The following is a 25,758-nucleotide window of genomic DNA, read 5'->3' on the forward strand; positions in this document are numbered from 1 at the left end:
TGCTCCTAACAATAAAAATTGACTAAGTTAACTCCAAAAAAACTAAGCAAAGGCCAGCGTGTTTCATATGAATTACATTTACAAATTAGCAAACAAAATGACTACTTCATGAGTCTCATTAACAATTTTCACATAAACTTCTCTCAACAGCCAGGAGTTACACAATACTTTTATTAATGGAACTAGATGTTGGTAAACATTGGAAGATATATTGGCATTTATAATCTCACAACAATAAACTGTTTATATCGCCATCTACATGATTCAACCCCACAGGCTGTGAAGGCATGTATTTCCTGCTTTTTATACTATCACATCTCCCACCACTCATGTGCAATTAAACTTGCTTTGCAAATCTGCTATAAACTTTCCCCTCGCGCCTTAAATCTTTCTAATATTTGACATTTGCATCGTTCTGTCACATCTCTGCCTCTAATAATTTTATAAACTTCTATCACTTCTCCCCTTTGCCACTGATGCTCCAAAAAAATCAATCCAAGTTGGTACAATCTCCAGGTACCATCTTGCTGACCCTCTGCAGTACTTTCTCCAAAGCCTCCATATCCTTTGTGCAATGTGCAACCAGAACTCCACGTAATACTCTAAATATGGCCCAGCCAGAGTTCCTGACTTTGATACTCGGTATCTTAACAGATGAAGGGAAGGATGTGAAATGACCTTTGAGGGACCTGTGAACTTGGAACCTCGAGAGCCATCTGTACATCAATGTGGCTCAGTGTCCTGCCATTTACTATATACTTTCCTCATACATTTGACCTCCTAAAATATATAGTGCAGGGCAGCCTCTGTATTTCTGTTCATGGTCTTCTCTGAGCAGTAGTCATTGAAATATCCATACCTGCCTCCTGAAGAGTTTCTGATCTGTCAGACAGATATTTGTGGATTTTTCTTCATTATGATGAGAATTCTTGTCTTCACCAGTGGAGGTCTTCCTTGGTTTCTTTGCGATTACTGAGCTCACCAGTACATTCTTTCATTTTAATGATGTTCCAAACTGTTGATATTGATAATCCTACGGTTTGGTTGATATCTCTTACTGTTTCTATCTTGTTTTTTCAGCCTCATAATGGCTCCTTTGATTTTCATTTGTACAACTCTGGTCCTCATGTTGACTGATGTAATTTAGCCATGTAAATAACCAGCTCCACAGTCCAGAGAAATGCTATCTTGTTTTCACTGTGCACTGCAATGATTATGGTATGAACAACAAATAATCACAACTTGACTTGAAAATGGCAACTAGACTCCAAAGATGATCAAAAGCTTAGAAGCAAGCCTAGTTCTCTTATACCTACACAAATGAATCAATTAAGCATACCTGAGTAATCACAAACAACTGTGAAGCCAAATGTCCCAAATATTATGGTGCCCTGAAAAAGGAGACCATGTATAAAAAGTGCTGTAATTTCTACATGGTGAAACCAAAATGAATACAAATAAGCTTGAATACAATCGAGAATGTGCACTTTGATCACGTGAACACCAAACTACTAAAATAGAAAGCACCAAGCCAGCATGATAAGGCAATCTTTAACTGTGCCCCAGATCCAGAAAAAAAGCAGCAAATGCTGGAAACTTTCAGTAGATCAGGGAGCTTCTGGACTATCGGACCAGAGCCCAAAGCGTGGGTCGCATGCAGGAAGAAATTTAGTCACTATGGTCCATGGGCACACCCCTGGCCGTGGTATTGCCGTAGGGTGTCGCGTTCTTGGTCCACAAGTAGCTCTTTATCTACATGAACATTTCAGCTTGTTCTGAAACTCATGGAATTCGATATTAGCAATGGAGAGGGTCCAAAGGAGGTTTACAAAGATGATCCCCAGAGTGAAAGGGTTTTCATATGATGAGCGTTTCTAGGTTCTGGCATTGTATTTGCTGGAATTTAGAGCAATGAGTGAGGATCTCATTGAAACCTATTGAAAACTGAAAGGCCTGGATAGAGTGCATGTGGAAAGAATATTTCCTTTGATGGGGGGAGTCTGAAACCAGAAGGTATAGCCTCAGAAAACAAAAAATATCCCTTACAACAGAGATGAAAAGGAATTTCTTTTACAGTTGATGGTAAATTGTGGAATCTGTTGCTGCGGATGGCTGTGGAGGCCAAGTCATTGGGGACATTTAAGGCAAAGGTAGATAGGATCTTGATCAGGAAGGGAATCAAGGGTTACGGGGAGAAAGCAGAGTTCGAAGAGAATAGTAGGTCAATCATTATGGAATGGCAGGGAAAACAATGGGAAGATAATGGGCCAAAAAGCCTAATTCCACCATTATGTCTTATCATCTTATGATAGCCCTCCCTCAATGAATTCAATAAACTCAGAGAAATACACATTATAAGTAACGAAGTAACATGACTACAAATGTGACAAGAAAACATAATGTTGTATAATCGGTAGTAACAACCAGAAGTTGGGAAGACCTGATTGTTCGATGCCAAGAATGCCAGAATATCAGAATTACAAATTTATTATTGTGAAGACATCACGAAATTTGTGGTAAATATTGTTATAAAATTACATTTAAAAATAATTAAATGCTCCTGCGAATTGTACAAATGAAGTATTATTTAACAGCAATCCAGGCAGTGGATTTTGAAGTTTTGAAATGCCTAACAAGAAAGCTAAAAGTAGAGACAGCATGCAGCATCCCCAGAGGCCTTCCTGGCAGACTAAATACTAAGCCTCGCTTGACCCTGGCTCCCCAGGCAGCTCTCTGTCAGACCAGGAAGAACAGGTAACTGACTTTGAGCGGCTAAAATTAATTTTGTAAAGACATTGTAGAGACCATTAAAATGCAGATAAGAATATGTATTGGAGAAGAACTGGCTGCCCTTAAGTTGGTGCTTCAGACTGCAAAAACAGTTCCTGGCTGCAAAAGTATCCACAGAGACCAGACTGAGAGAAATTAAAGATACTGTTGGGGAGATAGAACTTTCAATATTGGAGTGTACCGATGACATCTGCTTAATGGAAATTAAAATTAAAACTCTCACCACAAATATGATAAAGCTTAAAAACAGATGTGAAGAATTGGAAGTGAGGATCCGAAGTAATAACATCAGGATAGTAGGGGTTCTCAAAGGATCAACAGCATGAGTAAAAATGTAGAATAAAGAGCTACCTGTGGACCGAGCACTCAGCACCCTATGGCCAATACCGCGGCCAGGGGAGTGCCCATGGACCATCGTGACTAGATTGCACTATTACAATGATTGTGTGGATGTCCTATGCCATGCCAGAGAACACCGCAAGGTAAAACTGAAGAGGATGACTATCTCAAGTTTTCCCCATTCTTAATGAAGAAGTGCCTGGGCCTGGGTAGAATCCAACGACATCAGATAGGAACTAATATGGATTAATCTACCAAGCCTGACTATAGATCACTTACAATGACAGGTGAAGGATTTCCTCTCGGCTAAAGAGTATACGTCAAGACAATGAAGAAGAACTGATTAAAGCGCAGGTGGGGGGTCTCACCATCTCGGAGGACCAAACACACTAATGGGATTGTGAAGAAAGCACTTCAGCATCTCGACTTCCTCGGGAGTTTGTGGAGGTTGGGTATGACATAGAAAACCTGGCAAATTTTGACAGATGAGTGATGTAAAGTGTGCTGACCAGTGGCATCACAGTCTGGTATGGGGACTCCAATACTCCCGAGCTTAAAGCCCTGCAAAAGAGAGTAGATAGAGCCCAGGACATCATCGGCAAACCCCTTCCCACAATTGAGAACATCTACATGAAACACTACAGTCAGAGAACAGCAGCAATCATCAAAGATCCATCACATGCTCTGTTCTCACTTCTGCCATCAGGAAATAGGTATGGGTTGCCACAAGACTCACACCACCAGGTTCACAAACAGCGGCTACCCCTCCACCATCAGACTCCTCAAAAATAAACTATATCAGAGACTCATCTAGAAGCCATGGATGACAAAGGAGGACAAAATTCTTCTAAAAATCATAACATGGCTTTCAGGTCTGGCAATAGAGTCGCTAGAGCCAACCTGATGGGAGGCATCAAGGATGCTAAAGCAGCCTATAAGAGGAAGATTGAGGATCATTTCATCAATATCAATCCATGGTGAGAGGGGCAGGGCATCCAGCATTTCACCAATTATAAAACAGCAACAGTATGATTGTCGGCAGTGACGCCACAGTGGTTATTAATAATTTCTTTACTCGATTTGGAGAAAGCAGCAGAGACGGACACAACACCATCATCAGCCTCTAACAGCCACATCCTCACTGTGTAGGAGCATTATGTGAGATAGGTAAATGCAAGGAAAGCCACCCGCCTTGAAGGTGACAGGAAGGGCGCTGAAAGGAATGTGCAAGCCAACTCTTTAAGGTCTTTACAAAGATCTTCAACCTGTCCATGTCTTAATCCATCATCCCACCTTGCCTGAAGTCTGCCATAACCATCCCACTGCTGAAGAAGAAAAAAGCCAGCCTCCCACCCACCTTTGATCCATATCAGTTTGCCTATAGGGCAAATAGGTCTGTAGTGGATGCCATTGCCACTGCTCTTCACACTACACTGACCCATCTTGAACACCAAGGGAGCTATGTGAGGATGCTTTTTATAGACTTCAGCTCTCCCTTTAATGCCATCATGCGAGGCAGACCGATTACAAAACTTGCTGAATTAGGATTTTCCCCAATCTATACGTCTCTGGATTAAGAACTTTCTAACAAACCAATCCCAGACTGTTAAAATTGCACTCACCTCTCCTCTACCCTTATGCTCAGTACCAGCGCCCATGAGGTTGTGTATTGAGCCTCATCCTATATTCCCTCTATATCCATGATTGTACCTCCACATATTCTACCAACATCATGGTTTGTGGATGACACGACTGTGGTTGGACTTGTTTCAGGAGGAGACGAGACAGCCTACAGGAATGAAGTCCGACCACTTACAGCGTGATATTCAGAGAACAATCTCGTCTTGAACTCTCAAAAACAAAAGAACTTATAATAGACATCAGGAGGAACAGTACAGTTCCACAACCAATGTACATCAATGGGGATTGTATGGAAAGGGTCACTGTTTTCAGGTTTCTGGGTATGCATTTTGCTGAAGATCTCTCTTGGACTACCAATACCATCACAGAAGTTAAAAAGGCACAACAACGACTCCATGTCATGAAGATTCTCAGGAAAATTAAACTGCAGGAGAAACTACTGGTATCCTTCCATCACTGTTCCATCAAGAGTGTACTGGCCTTCTGCATTCCGATATGGTTTGCCAGCTGCCTGGCAGCAGACAAGAGATTGTCAGAAGGTCATCAGTATGGCCCAGAAGATTATCGACTGCTCATTGCCCTCTTTGGAGAATTTATTCAGCTCTTGCTGCCTTTGTAGAGCAGCCAACATCCTGAAAATCCCTTACCACCCTGGTCATCATCTGTTTGACCTTTCAGGTCCATTAAATCACATACAAACTGACTTAAAAATTTGTACTTGTGCATAGACAATAAAAGGTTATCTTACCTCATTTAATGAATCTTATTTTTGCACTTTTATTGTTTTTCCCCCTCTCTGTATTCCACAGTTGTTTATATTTCTTTATATGTGAACAGTTTTTTATTTGCACTACCAGTAAGTGGTAATTACGCCTGGCCCACAAGAAAAAGAATCTCAGGGTTGCATGCGATGTCATGCATGTACTCTGATAATAAATCTGATATCTGAAATTTTTAATGGGTACTGCCACTTGTTGGGCATTCTTATTTTAAGGTTGTTAAGGCAGAATTCCAAGATTTGTAATATGGCATTACTACTGTTAAATTTAAACACAAATTTATTGGGCTGAATAACGTAGAGCTGACTGAAGTGCCTTGCAAGGTGTCTGAACATCGAAATCAAAATTCACAGGAGGAACAGTTAGGTTTCTTTTCTACTTAAGCTCACTCTCCAAGTCCTTGACATTTAGGGGCAAGGACATTTGCACTACGTAGATGTAAAGTGTTGTCCCCACGGCTTAGTAGTAGTAAGTGTGTGGGCAGATTTGTTTGTGCATGTTTGGGGGCAGGGTTGTGGGCAGGGGTGGAGAGGGGGGCAGACAACCACTTTGGTGTTTACACTCAATTAGGCCAGTACAGCCCACAAAATCTAAATATAATCCAATGAATCCTAGCACTCCTGGCAAGATGATGTCTATCAGATTTCTCAGTTGGAAAATCAGAGGAATGGAAAACCCTATCAAAACTTTCTCCCAATTGAACCGGGTAAATGGCAAGTGAGGAGAAATTGTGGGAAGAGGATATTGAGAGAATTTGTTCTACCACCTCCTGCGCTTGCTTTGAACTCATTCAGCTCAAGGTGCTATACAGAGTTCACTTTTCAAAATCCAGAAGGTCAGCCATTTATCCTGAAATTGAGGACAAATCCCATAGATGAAATGGCTCCCCTTGTCACCCAAGTCATGTGCTTTATCAGTGCCCCAAAATACAAGGGTTCTGGAGCGGAGCCTTCAGCACACTATCCGAAATATTTAAATTCTATTTGAAATCCTGCCTGTTGACTGCAATATTTGGAATCTCCGACAACTCCCTAAATTCCCTGCAGAAAGACGCAACAGCATTAACATCCCTATTAGCCAATTTCTTTATTAAACTGGAGAAAATGAAATACACATTAAGAGGTTCCACCGGAACATTTTTCCACAAATGGCAACCCTTGGTGTGCTGTTTTTTTTCTCTGAATTTTGAGTGCTTTCAGAGTAAAAGATAAACGGTGAGAAGGTTGTACCAATACGATTGGTAATATTCCGATGGTACCGTCAACAAAGGTGCCAAAGTGGTCAGGGGGGAAGAGGTGCCCGAGCACATATCCAAGGATTTATGTGAACATTTGTGTATATGTCTGTTGGTTTGTCTGTCTTTAAAAAAGAAAATGGGAGCACAATGTACATCTATACAATGTGTGTGAAACTGTTTTGGTGCTCAATAAATACATTTTGAAATAAATAAATAGATTGTGGTCTAAAGAGAAAGTGAGGTTCATTGTTCATTCAGAAATCTGAAGGCAGAGGGGAAGAAGCTGTCTTTGTGCCACTGAGTCCTTGTCTTTAGGCTCCTGTAGCTTTTTTACTGAAAATGTGAGGAGGGCATGACTAAAGTGTCCTTGAGGATAAAGTCTGCTTTCTCAAGACCGCCTCTTGTAGATATCTCAATGAAGTACAGACTGATTCCTGTCATGGCATTGGCCAAGTTCACAACTCCGTCGTTTTTTTTTTCTTGTCCTGTGCATTGGCACCTCCATACCAGACAGACACAAGCTGTCAGGATGTTCTCCATGTTACACCTGTATAAATTTGCAAGAGTTTTTGGTGACTTACCAAATCTCCTTAAAATCCTCACAAATTACAGCTGCTGATGAACCATCTTCGTGATTGCATCAGCATGGAGGCCCCAGGACAGATCCTCAGAAAGGTTGACTACCAGGAACTTTAGGCTCTTAAGCCTTTCCACTGCTGACCCCTCAATGAAGACTAGTTGGTGTTTTCCTGATTTCCCTTTCCTTGGTTTTGCTAATATTGAGTGCAAAGTGGTTGTTTTGACACCTAGTTGATCTATGCTAGTTGATCTATGCTAGTTGATCTATGCTAGTTGATCTATGCTAGTTGATCTATGCTAGTTGATCTATGCTAGTTGATCTATGCTAGTTGATCTATGCTAGTTGATCTATGCTAGTTGATCTATGCTAGTTGATCTATGCTAGTTGATCTATGCTAGTTGATCTATGCTAGTTGATCTATGCTAGTTGATCTATGCTAGTTGATCTATGCTAGTTGATCTATGCTAGTTGATCTATGCTAGTTGATCTATGCTAGTTGATCTATGCTAGTTGATCTATGCTAGTTGATCTATGCTAGTTGATCTATGCTAGTTGATCTATGCTAGTTGATCTATGCTAGTTGATCTATGCTAGTTGATCTATGCTAGTTGATCTATGCTAGTTGATCTATGCTAGTTGATCTATGCTAGTTGATCTATGCTAGTTGATCTATGCTAGTTGATCTATGCTAGTTGATCTATGCTAGTTGATCTATGCTAGTTGATCTATGCTAGTTGATCTATGCTAGTTGATCTATGCTAGTTGATCTATGCTAGTTGATCTATGCTAGTTGATCTATGCTAGTTGATCTATGCTAGTTGATCTATGTTAGTTAATCTATGCTAGTTGATCTATGCTAGTTGATCTATGCTAGTTGATCTATGCTAGTTGATCTATGCTAGTTGATCTATGCTAGTTGATCTATGCTAGTTGATCTATGCTAGTTGATCTATGCTAGTTGATCTATGCTAGTTGATCTATGCTAGTTGATCTATGCTAGTTGATCTATGCTAGTTGATCTATGCTAGTTGATCTATGCTAGTTGATCTATGCTAGTTGATCTATGCTAGTTGATCTATGCTAGTTGATCTATGCTAGTTGATCTATGCTAGTTGATCTATGCTAGTTGATCTATGCTAGTTGATCTATGCTAGTTGATCTATGCTAGTTGATCTATGCTAGTTGATCTATGCTAGTTGATCTATGCTAGTTGATCTATGCTAGTTGATCTATGCTAGTTGATCTATGCTAGTTGATCTATGCTAGTTGATCTATGCTAGTTGATCTATGCTAGTTGATCTATGCTAGTTGATCTATGTTAGTTAATCTATGCTAGTTGATCTATGCTAGTTGATCTATGCTAGTTGATCTATGCTAGTTGATCTATGCTAGTTGATCTATGCTAGTTGATCTATGCTAGTTGATCTATGCTAGTTGATCTATGCTAGTTGATCTATGCTAGTTGATCTATGTTAGTTAATCTATGCTAGTTGATCTATGCTAGTTGATCTATGCTAGTTGATCTATGCTAGTTGATCTATGTCCCTCTTGTACTCTACCTCATTGCCTTTCCATGATTCTGCTGATGACCATGGTGTAATTGGCAAATTTGTAGACAGTATTTGAATTGTGCCTAGTGACACAGTCATGGGTGTATAGCGAGTATAGCAGTGGGCTAAGCATGTATGCTGAGGTGTGCCTGTATTGAAAATCAGTGAGGAGGAGATGTTGTTTGATTTGTACTGACTGTGGTCTTCTGATGAGGAAGTCAATGATCCAGTTATAGAGGGGTTGCAGAGGCCCAGGATTTGGAGCTTGTTGATGAGCACTGAGGGCATGATGGTGTTGAAAGCTGAGATAAAGTCGATGAAGAGTAACCTGATGTACATGTTGCTGCTTTTGAGATGATCCAGAGCTTAGTGGAGAGCAAGTAATATTTCATTTGCTGTGGTAGGCAAATTGCAATTGGTTCAGATCTTTACTTAGGTGCATGTTAATCCTGGCTTTCAAAGCATCTTATCACAGCAGATGTGAGTACAACTGGACGATAGTCATTAAGGCAACGCACCCTGACCTTCTTGGGGAACCATGATGATTGATGCCCTTTTGAAGCAGGTGGGTACCTCTGATGAGAGATTGAAAATGTCCATGAAGACCCCAGCTAAGCCAACAATCCCTATTACAGTTTCACTGCAGTTAACAGGCTTACAGTAAAAATGGTCCCAAAGCTTTTGTTCACTGTGATATGGAAGGATGAAGAATACAGATGGGAAAAGCATCAACTTTACAAAAAAAATCACAAATGTTATCCAACAGTGACACCTTGTGGAGGAGAGGGCATTATGAAAATATCCTCATGCACAATCTTGTGAAATACATGGGTTACAGACGGTCTCTGGGTAACAAACCTGTTCCCTTTGTACAGACATCCATGAGTTATTTTGTCTGCAAGTTAGAAAATACTCAAAAATCACTCAATATACCCATATATTTCTGGAGTATTACAATGAATGACATCAAAAACACAATCACTGGAGGTGCAAAGAGACAGAAAATTAGTTCTTCCATTTGCATGACATATCTATTCATGAACGTCAGACTTTTAAATTTAATAATATTAAGGATGCTCATACTTAGGAGTGTTCACAAGTCAGGCATTCATATTCTATGGACAGCCTGTATAATGAATGCTGAAGTTTCTGAGCTTATTCTTTTAAAAGAGAAGATTACTCACTGTTAGCTAACATAATTCTAAATCCCACTTACAATAAAAATTGATCTGGGTTCTCTGTTACCACTGAATATTTAACTTTAATGCATATTTTGCCAATCTTTAATTTGCTAAAACATTTGTAACTCCAGCAGAGGATCACAGCAATATCAAACGACACTAGGATCTAATAGTTTACATATAAAAAGGTAATCTGTTGAAAGAATATTTGACCACTCAAATATTACTTTGCTCAATTGTAATAGTAAACCAAATTTATTTATGCTTATTTAAACTTAATGATAACTCTAAAATTAAAAAAAAACAAGCATATGGTGAGGTTAAAATCAAGTCATAATAATTCCAGGAGCAAAAAGAACAATAAAATTAATAATTTTTAAAAAATATTTTTTAATAAATTTAGACAAACAGAAATGTAGCAGGCCATTTCAGTCCATGCCACCCAATTTATACCCAATCAACCTACATCCCTAGTATGTTTGGAACGGTGGGAGGAAATCAGAGCCCCTAGGGAAAACCCACGCAGATACGAGGAGAACATATAAAATCTTTAGACAGCAATGGATTCAAACTCCAGTCCCAATCTCGCTAGTGCTGTAAAGGCATTATGTTAATTGCTATGCCAACTGTACCGTCCACATAATGCATAAAATAAATGGATCCAAAGCATAACTAAAAATCTGCAACTTCTTAATCAATGACATTGTTCACTCATTTGTTTGTTGGTCACAACTTGTCACATTTGATTAAAAAATATGTCAAAACTAATATAACTGCATTCATTCATTTAGAAGGTGTGCAGAGGGCTCTCCAGCAGGTAGAATTATTTAAAGTATGGCCATGGTTATGATAGAGTCATCAAAATAAAAGACAATGTCGTCTGGGACTATACTTGCTGAAATTTAGAAGAATGAGGGAGGATCTTATAAAAATGTATAAAATTATGAAAGTCATAAATAAGGTAGAGATAGGTAAATTGTTTTCATTGGTGGGGAAGACTAGGGGACATAACCTTAAGTTTCAGGGTAGTAGATTTAGGACAGAGATGAGGAGAAACTGTTTTTTCCAGAGGGTGATGAACCTGAGGAATTCGCTGGCTGTTGAAGCAGTGGAGGCTACTTCAGTAAATATATTTAAGATAAGGTTGAATAGATTTTTACATCATAGGGGAATTAAGGGATATGGGGAAAAGGCAGGTAGGTGGAGATGAGCCTATCATAAGATTAGCCATGATCTCATTGAATGGCGGAACAGGCTTGGCGGGCCAGATGGCCGACTCATGCTCTTACTTCTCGTGTTCTTATGTGGTCAACTGACTTATTATTTTCACTTAATGGAAGTACACATACTCATCAGAAAGTTGCAAGTATGTATTTGAGATTAAGATCCACCAATAGTTCTTACTCTAAATCAATATGATCGAGTTCGCAGAGAGTTAATACAGGGAATAACAGATTTTAACCACCAAATAAGGACAATTTTTTCTAAAATTTCTCAACAAATTCTTGCAACAATATAATTGTTCACCTGATTTGAAAGCACCAATCAAATGTTGGAATACACACATGCGTAACTCTATAAGATCCTTCCAAGACAAAGACCTAAAAGGATCAGTTGTGGAGTCTAAGCATTTACTTATTTCAGAACTTGGTCCTATACATATGTTAGTCAGATATAAATCAATGAGAATATTGTTCAATTTCAGTGCATCTGGAAACTGAACTTAACTGAATTGATTAACTTGCATGTTTAGGCACAAAAAAAAAGTTGTGCCTCACACAAGACACAATTTTAGCTACTTCAGAAAAGATCCATTCTACTACTCACTTAAGCTACTCCCAGATCCATGCATGACCTTTAACATTCGAAAAGGAAAGAAACAAGCAGATGCAAAACTATCTTCTGAAATTAAAACAGAAATGCTATAAACACTCAACAGGTCAGGGGGAATCTGTGGAATAACAGTTTTAATACTTCAGGTTGGAGATCATCCAAACTGGAAAAGACAAATAGAATCATTTTAAGTTGCAGGGAAGATGGCAAGAGGAATGGAGAGGGCAAAAGGAATACCTGTGATGGGGTGAAGCTAGGTTAGATGGTGTACAGAGATCATTTAAAGGATCTATGTTTCTTTGTCTATGTTGTATGTTGCTAATACCTTGCCCAACAGGTCAGCCTGTGCAAAGAATAAGGAGAAACAACCAATATTACAGACTACACTCTCCAACCAGATGGCAGTATCATTGACTTTTCCAGTTTTTGTTTGGCTCCTCCCCTGTCTCTCTCTTTCCCTATCTGTCCCCTTTCCTCCAGCTTCCAGCCTCCTTCTCTCTCCATTCAGAGAGCTATCCCCTCCCCCAGTCCACCTTTTTTCTCTTCTGCCCTCCCACCATAACCACCTATGACGTTTTCCTGTGCACAGTCTCCCTGTCCCTTCCCTCCTCTCCTCTACTCCCACCCCACCACTTTATTCAGGCACCTGCCTACTTTTTGCTCATAGCTTAATGAAGGGCTTAGGCCAGAAATATTGATTATATTCCTTTGTTTCCGATAGATGCTGTGTGACCTGTTGAGTTTCTCCAGCACTCTGTGCATGGCACCAGTATCATGACTTTCAGCAGAAATGGCCAGTTCTGAAACTGACAGAGAAAGTGAGTGATCTGAAGTTGAAGAATTTAATTCTGAGTCGGGAAGGTTGCCACACATCCAGAAGGAAAATGAGGTACAGTTCCTGAAGATTGCATCAGGTCTCATTGAAACAATGCAGGAGATCATAGACTTACTGATCAGAGTGAAAGTTGGGAGGAGAGTTAATGTGGCAGACAGTAAGGTGGTCATGGCTTACTCATCTGAACTGAATGCCTGTGCTTCCTCCAATCAGTGTGTTTCATTTCTCCAATATACAGCAGCAATGATTCACTTGCACCTCTTCCAATCTCATGTAATGCATTCATAACAGTTTCCTCCTTCCATGCAATAAAGAGCCTCCAACATGAAAAACTAACTTTGCTTCCCCTTCCATTGATGGCACCTGATCTGCTGAGTGCTTCCAGCATTTTCACTTTTTATTTTTGATTTGCAGCATCTGCAGTTTTTTTATAAGTGTCACCATCACCCACAAGTTCCCCTCAATGTCTCGCACAATGCATTGATACTCCACAATCAACCCTCTAATCATTTGGAAATCTTGATGGTTCAGCATCTTCCTCACTGGATGCTAACTTTTGCTCTCCTTCCAACTCATCTAGGCTTTGAATCCTGAAACTTATTATTCTACTGTAGAGATATTATTAGAAAAGATGAGCAGGAAAGATCAAGGTTAATCTCAAAATATTTTTGTGTATACAAAAATCACAGTGAAACAAATGATGCTGTTCAAGGACAAATGAAAAGGAAATCTTCCTGAGGCAGCATAAAGCATGATAGAAATCTAGGATGTGTGATTTGCATCTGTTTTAACAAAGGAAAAGTTAATACAGAAATAGAAGAGTGATTCAAGAATGGATTATTGGAAAAGAAAGCAAATACAGTACAAGTAGAAAGATTTGTTATCTCTTGAAAGTTAAAAGTCACTTGGATAAGATGGGGTACACCCTAAATTGCCAGTGGAAGTTAAAATGAGCATATCAAGAAGCTAGTATGACCTTCAAGTAGGTTTTCAGTTGGTGGCATGCAAACATTATACCATGAGTTATACCATATTTATTCTTCATTTGTTCAAAAGATAATAATTTATTTCCCGAAAAACAATTTTCTATTCTTTTGATCCCTTTTCTCTCCCATTCTCTAAAGGAAAGGTTATCTATAGCCTTAGCTGTAGCAAAAAAAATGTATATGTCAACCTGGAAATTAGAAGATAGCCTGAGAATACAGCAATGTTACATAGAAATGAATAAATGTATTCCATTGAAAAAAAATAACATGTAATTTAAGAAATAACATCACAGTATTCGAACAAATTTGGGAACCGTACATGGAACACAACAGAGAAGTCCTACTGCGGACCTCCACCACCTAAAATGACAGAAGGAGAAGAAGACGAAATGAACTGACCCAGTGTGTAAAAGTAGAAGACACAAATTTCTTGTTTATTTTCATTGTGTGATGACATTGTTTAATGGGTTTAATGTATCATATAGGTTGAATGTTGAGTGGGTGGGGAGGGGGGGGGGTGAAGGAGGGAGGGAAGGGAGGGGGGAAAAAGGGGAGAAAATGACACTGTGTATATTCAAGAGGGAAATGTTTGTGTGTATTTTGGTTAGTATGGTTCATCGTGTGAAAAATATTTTTTTTTAAAAGAAGCTAGTATGACCATTTAAATCTCCTGAGCTGTTAGAATGGGATCTAACATTAGAATAGATTGCTCTATTTAAAACTGGATTTCCTCAAAGATCATTATGTTTTTATGCTTCATTACAACCTATTCTTTTTGTTATCCAGGGCCTCCCATTTAAGAGGCACTCTCTTTTGTCCTTGGGCAATATGCCTGAAAGAAGTGTGTCTGCCTTAAAGGGTTGGCATTGCTCATTTATTATTTTCTTTCTATTTCATGTTATAGTTGATTTACTCCAACTATTTTTACACTAAAGAAGCAGCTATAACTTCAGTACAAAACCAGCTAATGGGTTGGAGGCAGATATCAGTGATGAACAGATGCTTATCTGACTGCAGAGGATTAAAACAACAACATTTTGGAACTTCAATGTGATAAGCATTTTGATCTTTGATTCGGTGGCTTTGGGCTGAAAAATGTTTCCTCATGGCAGGTGCAGAAGCTGACTTTCTAATACTTCGAGATGTTCCTCATTTTGACCCAACGGGTGATGCAAGCACTGTAAGTGTGAAGTGGAAGGCATGGCTGGAAGAATTTGAAGCCTACGCCGACAGTCGTGGCCTATTTCTCGATAGCGGTACGGTGGAACAAAAAGCGCAGAGGAGGGCGTTACTTCTTTTCACCGCAGGACCCGCAGTTCGGGAAACTTTTAAGACACTTTTGAATACAGGAAGGAAGGATGAATACCAGAAAGCGGTCGATGCATTGAATGCACACTATGTAGTGACACCGAATGCTACATTTCAACGCCATTTGTTTTGGAGAACGAAACAAGAAGATGGACAAAAAATTGCTCAGTACGTGATGAGATTGCGCCAGCTGGCTGTTGGATGCAATTACATGGCAGCTGATTTGGACAACCAATTATTGGATCAAGTCGTGCAGCACTGCAGATCAGACAAGCTCAGGAGACGTCTACTGGAAAAAGGGAGTGAGTTGAAGGTCACCGATGCTTTAGCCATTGCTGCTGCATTAGAGGCTGTTGAGGGTAGCTCACATGGTTCCATTGTTTAAAAAAGGCTCCAAAAAGTAACCTTGGAAATTATAGGGCGGTGTGTCTGACTTCAGTAGTAGACAAATTATTGGAAGGTGTTCCAAGAGATTGGATATACAATTATTTAGATAGCCAGAAACTGATTAGGGATAGTCAACATGGCTTTATACGTGGGTAGCCGTGTTTACCCAATCTTGTAAAGTTTTTCGAGGAGGTTACCTGGAAAGTTGATGAAGGAAAGGCTGTGGATATTGGCTACATGAACAAGGACCCACATGGGAGGTTAGTTAGGAAGGTTCAGATGCTAGGTGAAGTAGTGAACTGAATTCGACAATGGCTGGACGGGAGAAACCAGAGATTAGTGGTGGATGATTACTTCTCAGACAAGAGGCCTGTGTGCTTCAGGGACCATTATTGTTTATAATCTATATCAATGTTCTGGATGATAATGTGGTAAATTGGATCAGCAAGTTTCCAGATGGCACTAAGATTGGAAGTGTTGTGGACAGCAAAGAAGATTTTCAAAGCTTGCAGAGGGATCTGGAGCAGATGGAAAAACAGGATGCAAAATGGCAGATGGAATTTAATGCGGACAAGTGCGAGGTGCTGCATTTTGGAAGGATAAACAAGAAAGGACATGATAGGGCATTGAGGAGGGTGGTAGAACAGAGGGTCTGGGAATACATATACACAATTCCCTGAAAGTGGCATCACTGGTGAATAGGGTTGTAAAGAGATCTTTTGGCATATTGGCCTTCATAAATCAAAGTATTGAGTACAAGAGTTGAGATGTTATGATAAAGTTGTATAAGACATTAGTAAGGCCAAATTTGGAATTTTGTGTGCAGTTTTGGTCACCTCACCACAGGAAAGATATCAATAAGTTAGAAAGAGTTCAGAGAAGATTTACCAGGATGTTGCTCGGAATTTAGGAACCGTTACAGGGAAAGGTTAAACAGGTTTGAACTTTATTCCCTAGAGCATAGAAGAATGAGGGGAAATTTGATAGAGGTATTTAAAGTTATGAGGGGGATAGACAGATTAAATGAAGGTAGGCTTTTTCCACTGAAGGTAGGTGAGATACAAACCAGAGGACATGAAAGGGGAAAAGTTTAAGGGGAACTTCTTCATACAGAGAGTAGTGGGAGTGTGGAATGAGCTTCCAGCTGAAGTGGTGAAGTGGACTCAGTTTTAACATTTACGAAGAATTTGGACAGGTACATGGATGGGATAGATATGGAGGGATATGGACTCAATGCAGGTCAATGGGACTAGGCAATTTTTTTTTATTTTTTTTTGCACAGAGTAGAAGGGTCAAAGGGGCCTGTTTCTGTGCTGTAATATTCAATGGTTCTAAAAATTCTTAAACGTTGTCAAGCACAATGTGTATCACCCAAGACTCTGGAATATCTTGTATACAGTGCAAATTCTCTTTTTTTTTCCAGAAGTACATAATCACATAACCAAAAAGACTGAATGTGCCTCCAGGTTCTTGCTGGATGAGAAAACTATTTTGGTCAACCATTAGTCCAGTTGGTAATGATCCTTCAATGTGTCCTGGACCCACAACACCTCCTCATTAGTCAGAAAGGTGAGGCAATGCTACACTTCTTAAGGAACTAGGGATGGGCAAATATCAAATGTCCATTTTTACATTTCATAAGAAAATAATTGAGAGTGTCCTGTCTGGTTGCATTACTGTGTGGTATGGTAGCTGCAAAGTATCACACTGGAAGTCAATATACAGGATCATTAAAACGGCCGAGATCACTGGGGTTCCCTTTCCTCTGCTGACGACATTTATCAGGAGTGTTACTTAAACAGGGTCCAATTGAGAACTCTTTCCATCCATCACAAAATATCTGACTCAGGTACAGGAGCATCAAATCAGGACTCCTAGGTGTGCAATAGCTTCTTCCGTCAGGATGTGAAATTGATGAATAGTATCCTGTAACCAATTAAATCACACCAAAATATTTATATATATTATTTTTTAATTATATCTTTACGTATACATGAGATTATTATGTGTTGTATTATTGTGAGTGTGGTGTAGGTGCACAGCAGTTGGAGAAACATTGTTGTACATGTACAGTCTAATGATTAATAAACTTGAAAATGTCTTTTGCCAATTAATACAAGCAAGTTACAAAGATCCTAAATTAGCTCAAGCACATTGGGAATCATCCTAGACTCTAAAATGTATTATGTAAAATACAAATTCTCTTTTTTTCTTTTTAGAAATACATGATCACATAATTAAAGAGTCTGTATTTGGTAATGATCATTTCATTTAAAGTATCTAAATGAGATTAATTTCACTCAATTTGCATCTCAAATGAATGGTCACCTCACATCACTAAGAGTAGATACCTGCAGTTGCTCAAAAGCTTTCTTCCTGAGAATTATTTTCAGTCTTAGAAGGGCTAATCAGTTGACAGCTGTGGAAATGTAATGCTAGCCTGTGCAGGCAAGAATCTACCTTCCCTGACTGAGTGAAAGACTATATGACTATATGGATCATCTCCACTTCTCCATTTGGTTAATCAAGTTGTCCTTTGTCTTGAAAACCCATTGGTCCACAAAGTAATATGGACACTTAACCAATTACTGAATAAATTGGAATTTTTTAACAAAAAATAAAATCACATTCTATCCTGTTTGTCTCGATCATCTAGTCATTGCATGATAAAAAATAATGTTATGAATGAGCAACCATAACAACCAATCTCCAATAAAGGGCAAGAAAAACAGCAATGAGAGGGATCTGGTAGCTACGGTGAAGTGCTGTTCCGAAGACTCGACAGGTGCCTCTAAAGTCACAAATATCAATTGTGATGATCCCCATTTTTATTCCCTCCTTTCAGAATACAACAGATTTTTTTCTGTGTTTGATATCTCCTTCGACTGCATGAATATAAATCATGCGTACTCACACATACAAAAAGCAGGTTATTACTGTAATAAACGTGCATGGCAGAACACATTGCCTGGAGAATGCAGGAATCAAGTATGTACTAATGCCCAAGAGATACTTTTAACCATTTGTAAAGCAAATGCATTTACTAGTGATGTAAAAACCAAGCTTTTTTTTAAAAAAATACTTGATATATAATGCACTTCTCCATACTTGAGTTTTCAGTAATAACATAACAAATAAGAAATGCATTTCTCACTTGACCAAACAATTTTTGAACTGTGTAATTACATGAAGATGTGCAAGAGGAAAAGGAGAAATTTCTAAGGGAGAGGTGGAAGCAGGTTGAAAAGCAGAGTGATTACATTAAAAAGGGGAATTGAAAGGAAGAAAAGCAATGAACGGTAATAACTCCAAACCCATCTATTTCAGTGTATTTAATCTCAATGCCATATTACCTCCGGATTCCACTCTGGGTCCAATTCCTTCACAGCTGCCACATATTCCTGCATGGCCTGTTGTGCAGTCATATCACCCATCTCCTTCCATGCTTCCCTGTTAGTAAATTAGAAGCAAGTTAAGTTGGAGACATCGAAAAGAGAGCAAAGTGTTTGGTTTTGGCTTGTGACCCTATTGGTCACAATTTTTAAAAAAAATTTAGACATACAGCACTGTAACAGGCCATTTCAGCCCACGAATCCATGCTGTCCAATTTAAACCCAATTAACCTAAACCCCCGGTATATTTTGAATGGTGGGAGCCCCCAGGGAAAAACCATGCAGATATGGGGAGAACGCACAAACTCCTTATAGACAGTGCAGGATTCAAACTCGGGTCCTAATCACTGGCGCTGTAAAGGTATTGTGCTAACCACTACGCCAATGGTGTGGCCCATTCTGCTTTTCCCTCCCCATAGCGGATAGCATAGTGATGATCGACAGGCACCATAGCTCAACAGCAACCACTTTGGATAAACAAGTTCATCAGTGAGAACATGTAAGCTACTCGACTCTAGATGTAATACTAATGTAACACAAATTCAGTCCACAACAAAGCAAATTAAATAAGAAAGTCTGCAGATGCTGGGCTCAAGTGCAATACACAAACGGGCTCAACACGTTGGTAACCCTTTACTTCCTAATGATGTTGCATGCCCTGCTGAGTTTCTCCAGCATATTTGGGTATTGCATACAACAAAATTAGACAAGCTTCTAATCTTGCCCCCTTCCCCAACCCTTCAAATTAATACAAAAAAACAAAAGTGAATCCACTTGAAGAGTCATGCTCAAAACTGACTGGGCAAGAAACACAATCACAAATACAGTTCCTTACTGGAACAAAGAAAATTTCAAATGTCCATATAAAACAGCAACATATTTTACTTTATAACATGCAGAAGAAAAAAAAGTATTTTAAAACCCAAATATCTAATATCTGGATGAACTTAAAGGAAATCACCAAGCATTTCGAAAGTTTTGTTTTCATTTTTAGGTTTTTAATCAAACCTCTGAATTAATTATTTTCTCTGAAATTCACCTTAACTTTCTATACTTGGCAAAAATACACAATTTAAAAAACATATACTAGTACATTAAAAAAGGCTTAATTTTTTGGTGCTCCTTTTGTGGCCTTCTATACAGTGGAGAGACTGGGTGCAAACTAGGAGATCACTTTTAGCACCTTCGCTTTGTCTTCATCAGTGACAGGAATCTCCCAACAGCCGACCACTTCAATTCTGCACCCAACTTCCACGCTCACATCTGTCCATGGCCTCATGTACTCTCCTACCAAGACCAACAGTAATTTGGAGAAACACTTGATTTTCTGTCTGTGCACTTTCCAACCAGGTAGCATTAACATCAACATCTGGTTTCTGCTAGCCTACTCCCCTTTCTTCCTCCCTTCTCTTTCCCTGTGTTCTTTCCTTCAGCTCTCCACCTACTTCCCTCTCCATTCCTCCTCCCCTTGCTTGCTGTTGTGTGCTCCCTCCCTTATCCACCTATTATCTTCTGCCTTTGGGCCCGTGCTCTTCCCCCTAAACCCCTGCTATCATTTTGTTCGAGCATCTGGTGACATTTTTCCATACCTTGATGAAGGGCTCAAGCCCAAAACATTGGTTATGTACCTTTATATTTGCTATATAAAGTTCACTGTTTGACCTGCTAAGTTTCTCCATCATTTTACTTCAATCACAGTGTCTGCAGATTTTCATATTTTATTTTTAATTTTTTTTTATACACTTACCATTTCTGTCTGCCTTCAAAGTCAAAGAATCCAGGCTTTGGTATATTGCATTTTCCAAATTTTGCCTAGAAAAAAAGACAATATCTTAAGAAAGTATTGTTAAATGCAACATAAAGAGGTCTAATATCATAAACATCATTGAAATTATCCAAAGTCATAGAATACAAGTAGAATTTTTTTATTCTCTTTCTGTAAATGTCTCCATTATTTACACCCTCTCAGCATGAGTGAGTTCATAACAATAACAGAAAATGCTAGAAACACCTACAGATCGTACAGCATCTACGGCCAGAGAAGCAAGAAATATTTAATATCAATAACCCTTCAGCACATGATGAAAAATATTTAAAAAATCAAGGGTCATTAACCTGAAACAATGATTCTGTTTCTCTCTCTATGGATGCTCCTGGAGCTGCTGAGAGTTTCTGGCATTTTCTGATTGTTGCTTCAGACCTTCAGCATCTGCAGCATTTTGCATCAGAAAATAATTCGATCTCATTTCAATGAACTGGATCCAAATATTAAAAGGGTCTCAGAGCTTTGAAATCAGTAAAAGACTTCACGGGCTGTTGATATTGCAAAACTAATTTGAAATAAAATCCAAAAGAATGCAAAAAGGTCACTAACAGTTTCAAGGATCCAGCCTAAAATTCTTGCCCTTTGGAGCTCAAAGTGCTTGAAGTACTTGAATCTTGGTCTGTATTTAATCAGTGCTTGAACACACCACAGGTATTGCAGGGCAACTAATGAGCTAATTCTGCTGTAAAGCACCTTGCATTGCACGATTAATTTTTTCTCAGAATATTGATTTAGGACCAGATCAAGATGCTATAACTTACAAAATGATCTTTACTCTGAATTAACCAGATGTTGTTTAATTTCATCATTGTAGATCATAGATTCCATCCTTTACTTCAACTTAATTAAGGGTCTACTTTACCAACATTAAAGAATGAAAAAAGAACAAAACTATAGTCAGATTCTGACACTGCCAAAAAGAGATCTACGAAAAATTATTGCTGCCAACAATGTTGTTCCAATGTGGGACACTCTCACTGGAAGTTGATACAAAGGCACATGGATCGTAATTGGACATGTATTTGAAAGGAGAACATTTATAGGCCCACGGGGAAAAGTGTGGAATTAGATTGATTAACAAATATTTCAAAGAATCAGCAGAAATGCAAACACCCTCTGTATTTTTTAAAAAACAATACAGCACTGTAGAAGGCAGTTTTGGTCCATGAAATATGTGCCACTTGATTACACCCAATTAATCTACCAATCCCATGCATTTTGGAGGGATTTTCACCCAGGGAAAAGCCACACAGATCATGTAGACAAAGTACAATTCCTTACAGAGAGCGTCAGATTGGAACCTGGTTTGCAGCTGCTGCACTAACCGCACCACCCATCCAATGATTATCATGGGCTGCTCCTGCCACAGCCATCATCTGTTACACCAATTTCACACAAATGTGTCTTCAAAGCACATTTTAATTCTGGAAAGGCAACACCAAGCAATACTACAACATTGACTGTTCAAATTTCATGCACAAAAATTTTACTGCTTTTCCTTTTCAATAAAAAGTGTTTGACTGTTTAGAACATTTAACATTAATTTTGGACTGCACGAAATAGAATGTGTTCAGTAATTGGTCAATCACGCATAGATCTCAGATAGTTCACAGCCTTTCTACTTTTCGGAGGGAGCATTCTCTCTATGACTCGCTGGTTCACTCTTCCTTCCCCACCCATCCTTCCAACCCCTTTGGCACTTTCTGCTGAAAATGAAATTGATGCACCCCCTCACCTCTCATCTCCATTGAGAGCCATAAACAGACCTTCCAAGTTAGGCATTTCATTCTCCCCACCAAACATAACCTACTGCATTGGCTCAAATGGTGACTGGAAGATTGAAAAACCACTTCACTGAGCACCTATCTGCATGTTCAAACTGAACTCACGGCAACCAACCACTTTAATTCCCTTTACCATTCTCTTGCAGCCATAGCTGCCACATGGCCTTATCAATTGGCAGGGAGATCAAACATAAACGAGAGGAAAAATATATAATTTCCACTTGGGTAAATAAGAACCAAACAACATGATTTTCCCAGTTTAGGTAACTCCCAGTTTGACTATTTCCATTTGTCCTTTACCTGCTTTGGTTCTACTTCTCTCCAACCGCCCCTACTAGCTGATGCTTCCTCTATTTGTCTCTCTCTACCTCTCTCACCTTTATTTGTCCTGTAACCTCTTGACCCCTCCCTCCCCTAGCCACCTTTTTAATGCATGTTATCTCCCTTTCCTCTTTAGTCTTGACAAAGGCACCTGACCAGTCCATTACTCTCCAAGGATGATGGATACTGCCTGACCAGATGAGTCCTTCCAACTTTTCTTTATTCACTCAAGATTCCAGCATCTGCAGCTCTTGAACTTCAATAATTGTGAAATTCAATTTTTACATTATCCAAGGCCAGTATACAGCATCAATATTACTGACAGAGAGTTGTTGCACTTTTATGATGATCAGTTTCAAACTTCATGCTTGTTTTGGAATGGCAGAAGATTAGCACATATCAAATATATGGAATGTAAGCGTGCTTTGCCCAAGATCTTTGAGGAAAAACTCTTTAAAGAGGTGGAGTGCTTTGACACTCCAAGTGGAAGACTGATCTTACTTTTCACCTCTCTGGGAGAGTGTCAGGGAAGAAAATTAGTCTCTTTTTGCACCAGTTTTTTTTTGTGTGGGGAGGGAAATGTTCCTGTTCACACTCATCCAGGGTATTTTGGGGGCAGGATATATTGAGGTGAGCCCATTTGTGCGTAGGGCTATTTTGTGGTGAGATATACCGTATTTGCAGGTGGGGTAAAATGGGGAATGGGGGTGAGAAGATTTGGGATGTATATTTGGGTGTGGCTATATTTGGGCTACTGTTTGGAGGGATACTATGTTTGGGGGATTTTTTTTAAAAAAGCAGCAATACTGTTGATGTGGACCTGCGGGGAGAGGATATGCAACGCTCCCACGGGGGTCCAACTGATGTCAGCTCTTGCAGACTGTTATGGAACCGACAATGGTTGATTTTAAAATCCTGTTAACCACGGGGTCTGCACCCAAAATGGTGGCCCCTATGATTGGCAGCAATCACAAGGGGTTGCAGATTCCAGGAAAGCAGAGCTGGTGTAGGGCACCAAAAAATGGGGAGAACAACCTCCTGCTTTAGGAGAAGCAGAGAAGACAACCCATGGGACAGTGACCATGGAGGGTTTCTGTGGCTGAAGAACATAGGCACTGGGCTGTCAACACACGCCAAGACTCAAAGCAAGGAACTCAATACCTGCTGTGGGCTACTTGGCGATTGCCGTCGAGGGACACACACCAGGCGAAGGACTGCTGGAGACTGGTCAAAGGGTGTCGGACTCTGGCTTTACCCTCCCCTCAATTTGGTCTATGTGTCATCTGAGTCCAGCGTGCTTGGTGAATGAAGTGATAGGAGAAGATATTTGGTTTCACAATCAGTTTATTACATAGTACAAGAATAAAGCTTAACAGAGCTCTGGTTCAGTCGTTAGTTCAAAGGTCACCTGCTCGGTGAGCTATTCCCCAAGACTGACTCCTACTTTCCAGTCTCTTCTGTTTATATAGGTCAACATTATTACACTGAACAAAAGTTGGCTTTCTTTGATAGGCTCCTTGCCTAAGATTTATCTCAAACAATTTCCTGCTCTGCAATTGTCGATGGTGTAGACCTCCTATCTTAATCCCCAAGGCCAGAACATTCTGTTTTAGTGTAACCTTGGGGAAGAAAGTATTTTCTCTCTTTGTATTTGGAGTCAGCAAATTCTACACATACCAGCCAACTTTTCTGCATACTGTGGCTGTTACTTAATTGCATTAATATTTCCCCTAAACAGTATGATTGAAGTAAATTGTTACATAGTAATCGATTAATGAATACATAATAAATAGCACATAGGCATATTTTCCATGATTACTGTTCCAACAAGGGGCACCAGGTTCAGTAATGGAACCAGGACGCGAGAGAGTGCTGAGGGTGTCCTGATCGTGTCAGAGGTTCAGATCTGCAGCTCTGTGTGACTGCGGGGGAGCCAGTGCATGCGGGGGGGGGGGGCAGTGCATGCGGGGGGGGGGGGGCAGTGCATGCGGGGGGGGGGGGGCAGTGCATGCGGGGGGGGGGGCAGTGCATGCGGGGGGGGGGGCATTGCATGCGGGGGGGGGCATTGCATGCGGGGGGGGGGCAGTGCATGCGGGGGGGGGCAGTGCATGCGGGGGGGGGCAGTGCGTGCGGGGGGGGCAGTGCGTGCGGGGGGGGGGCAGTGCGTGCGGGGGGGAGCCAGTGCGTGCGGGGGGGGCCAGTGCGTGCGGGGGGGGAGCCAGTGCGTGCGGAGGGGAGCCTGTGCGTGCGGGGGGAGCCTGTGCATGCGGGGGGAGCCAGTGCATGCGGGGGGAGCCAGTGCATGCGGGGAAGCCTGTGCATGCGGAGGAGCCTGTGCATGCGGGGGAGGTGGGTGGGAGTTTACCTGTTTGAACCTGCTGTACAGGTAGAGCATTTGCTCCCGGCTCGCTGTGGGCGCGAGCTCAGGCACGTGCTCGGCCGCTCGTTTGAACTCGGCGCGCAGCTCGCTCCCGCCGCTGCCGCACGGGCGCCGGGCCTGGGATTGCCGCTTCTCGCTGCCTTCCTTTCCTCTGCGAGCTTCCGCCATCTGCTCAACCTCCGGCGGCTGAGCTCGTCCCGGAGCAAAGTACTGTCAGTGCGCCACCCCCCCCCCCCCTTCCCCCGTACCCCTAGCAAAATCACGTTAACGGATGAACTCCTTGGCTAACTGTCGATGCCGACACGAGCATATTATGAGTCCAGCTCCATCAACACTCCGGGTGAAGCTCAGCGCTCAGCACGAACGTTCCGCCAGTGCGGCTCCCCTCCCTCCCTCCGCCCCGCCAGTGCGGCTCCCTCCCTCCCTCCGCCCCGCCAGTGCGCCTCCCCTCCCTCCCTCCAGTGCGGCTCCCTCCCTCCCTCCAGTGCGGCTCCCTCCCTCCCTCCAGTGCGGCTCCCTCCCTCCCTCCAGTGCGGGCTCCCTCCCTCCCTCCAGTGCGGCTCCCTCCCTCCCTCCAGTGCGGCTCCCTCCCTCCCTCCGCCCCGCCAGT

At 40.8% G+C, this 25,758-nt stretch overlaps 1 protein-coding gene and 1 long non-coding RNA gene across 12 annotated transcripts in view; one reads left to right on the forward strand and one right to left on the reverse strand.

Annotated features, from left to right (window-relative positions):
- LOC138763404 (acyl-CoA-binding domain-containing protein 6-like) overlaps positions 1-25,758 on the reverse strand; it is a 552,989-nt gene that overhangs the window by 245,376 nt on the left and 281,855 nt on the right. For 8 of the 11 annotated variants that reach the window (XM_069937486.1, XM_069937482.1, XM_069937485.1 and 5 more), the window contains 2 exons: positions 20,586-20,650; positions 18,800-18,896 (listed from right to left, as the gene is read on the reverse strand). In XM_069937486.1, the coding sequence (XP_069793587.1) occupies positions 18,800-18,896; positions 20,586-20,650 (162 nt within the window). Of the gene's footprint in view, positions 1-18,799; positions 18,897-20,585; positions 20,651-21,424; positions 21,488-25,133; positions 25,384-25,758 lie in introns of those variants that run through there. The other 3 variants (XM_069937488.1, XM_069937493.1, XM_069937491.1) reach the window with 3 other exon arrangements.
- On the forward strand, positions 14,831-22,131 carry LOC138763406 (uncharacterized). Its single transcript, XR_011357531.1, has 3 exons — positions 14,831-15,361; positions 16,870-17,015; positions 21,478-22,131. It is a non-coding gene; the product is annotated as an uncharacterized lncRNA (long non-coding RNA).

This window comes from Narcine bancroftii, chromosome 5 (genome assembly GCF_036971445.1).
Source record: "Narcine bancroftii isolate sNarBan1 chromosome 5, sNarBan1.hap1, whole genome shotgun sequence".
NCBI lineage: Eukaryota > Metazoa > Chordata > Chondrichthyes > Torpediniformes > Narcinidae > Narcine > Narcine bancroftii.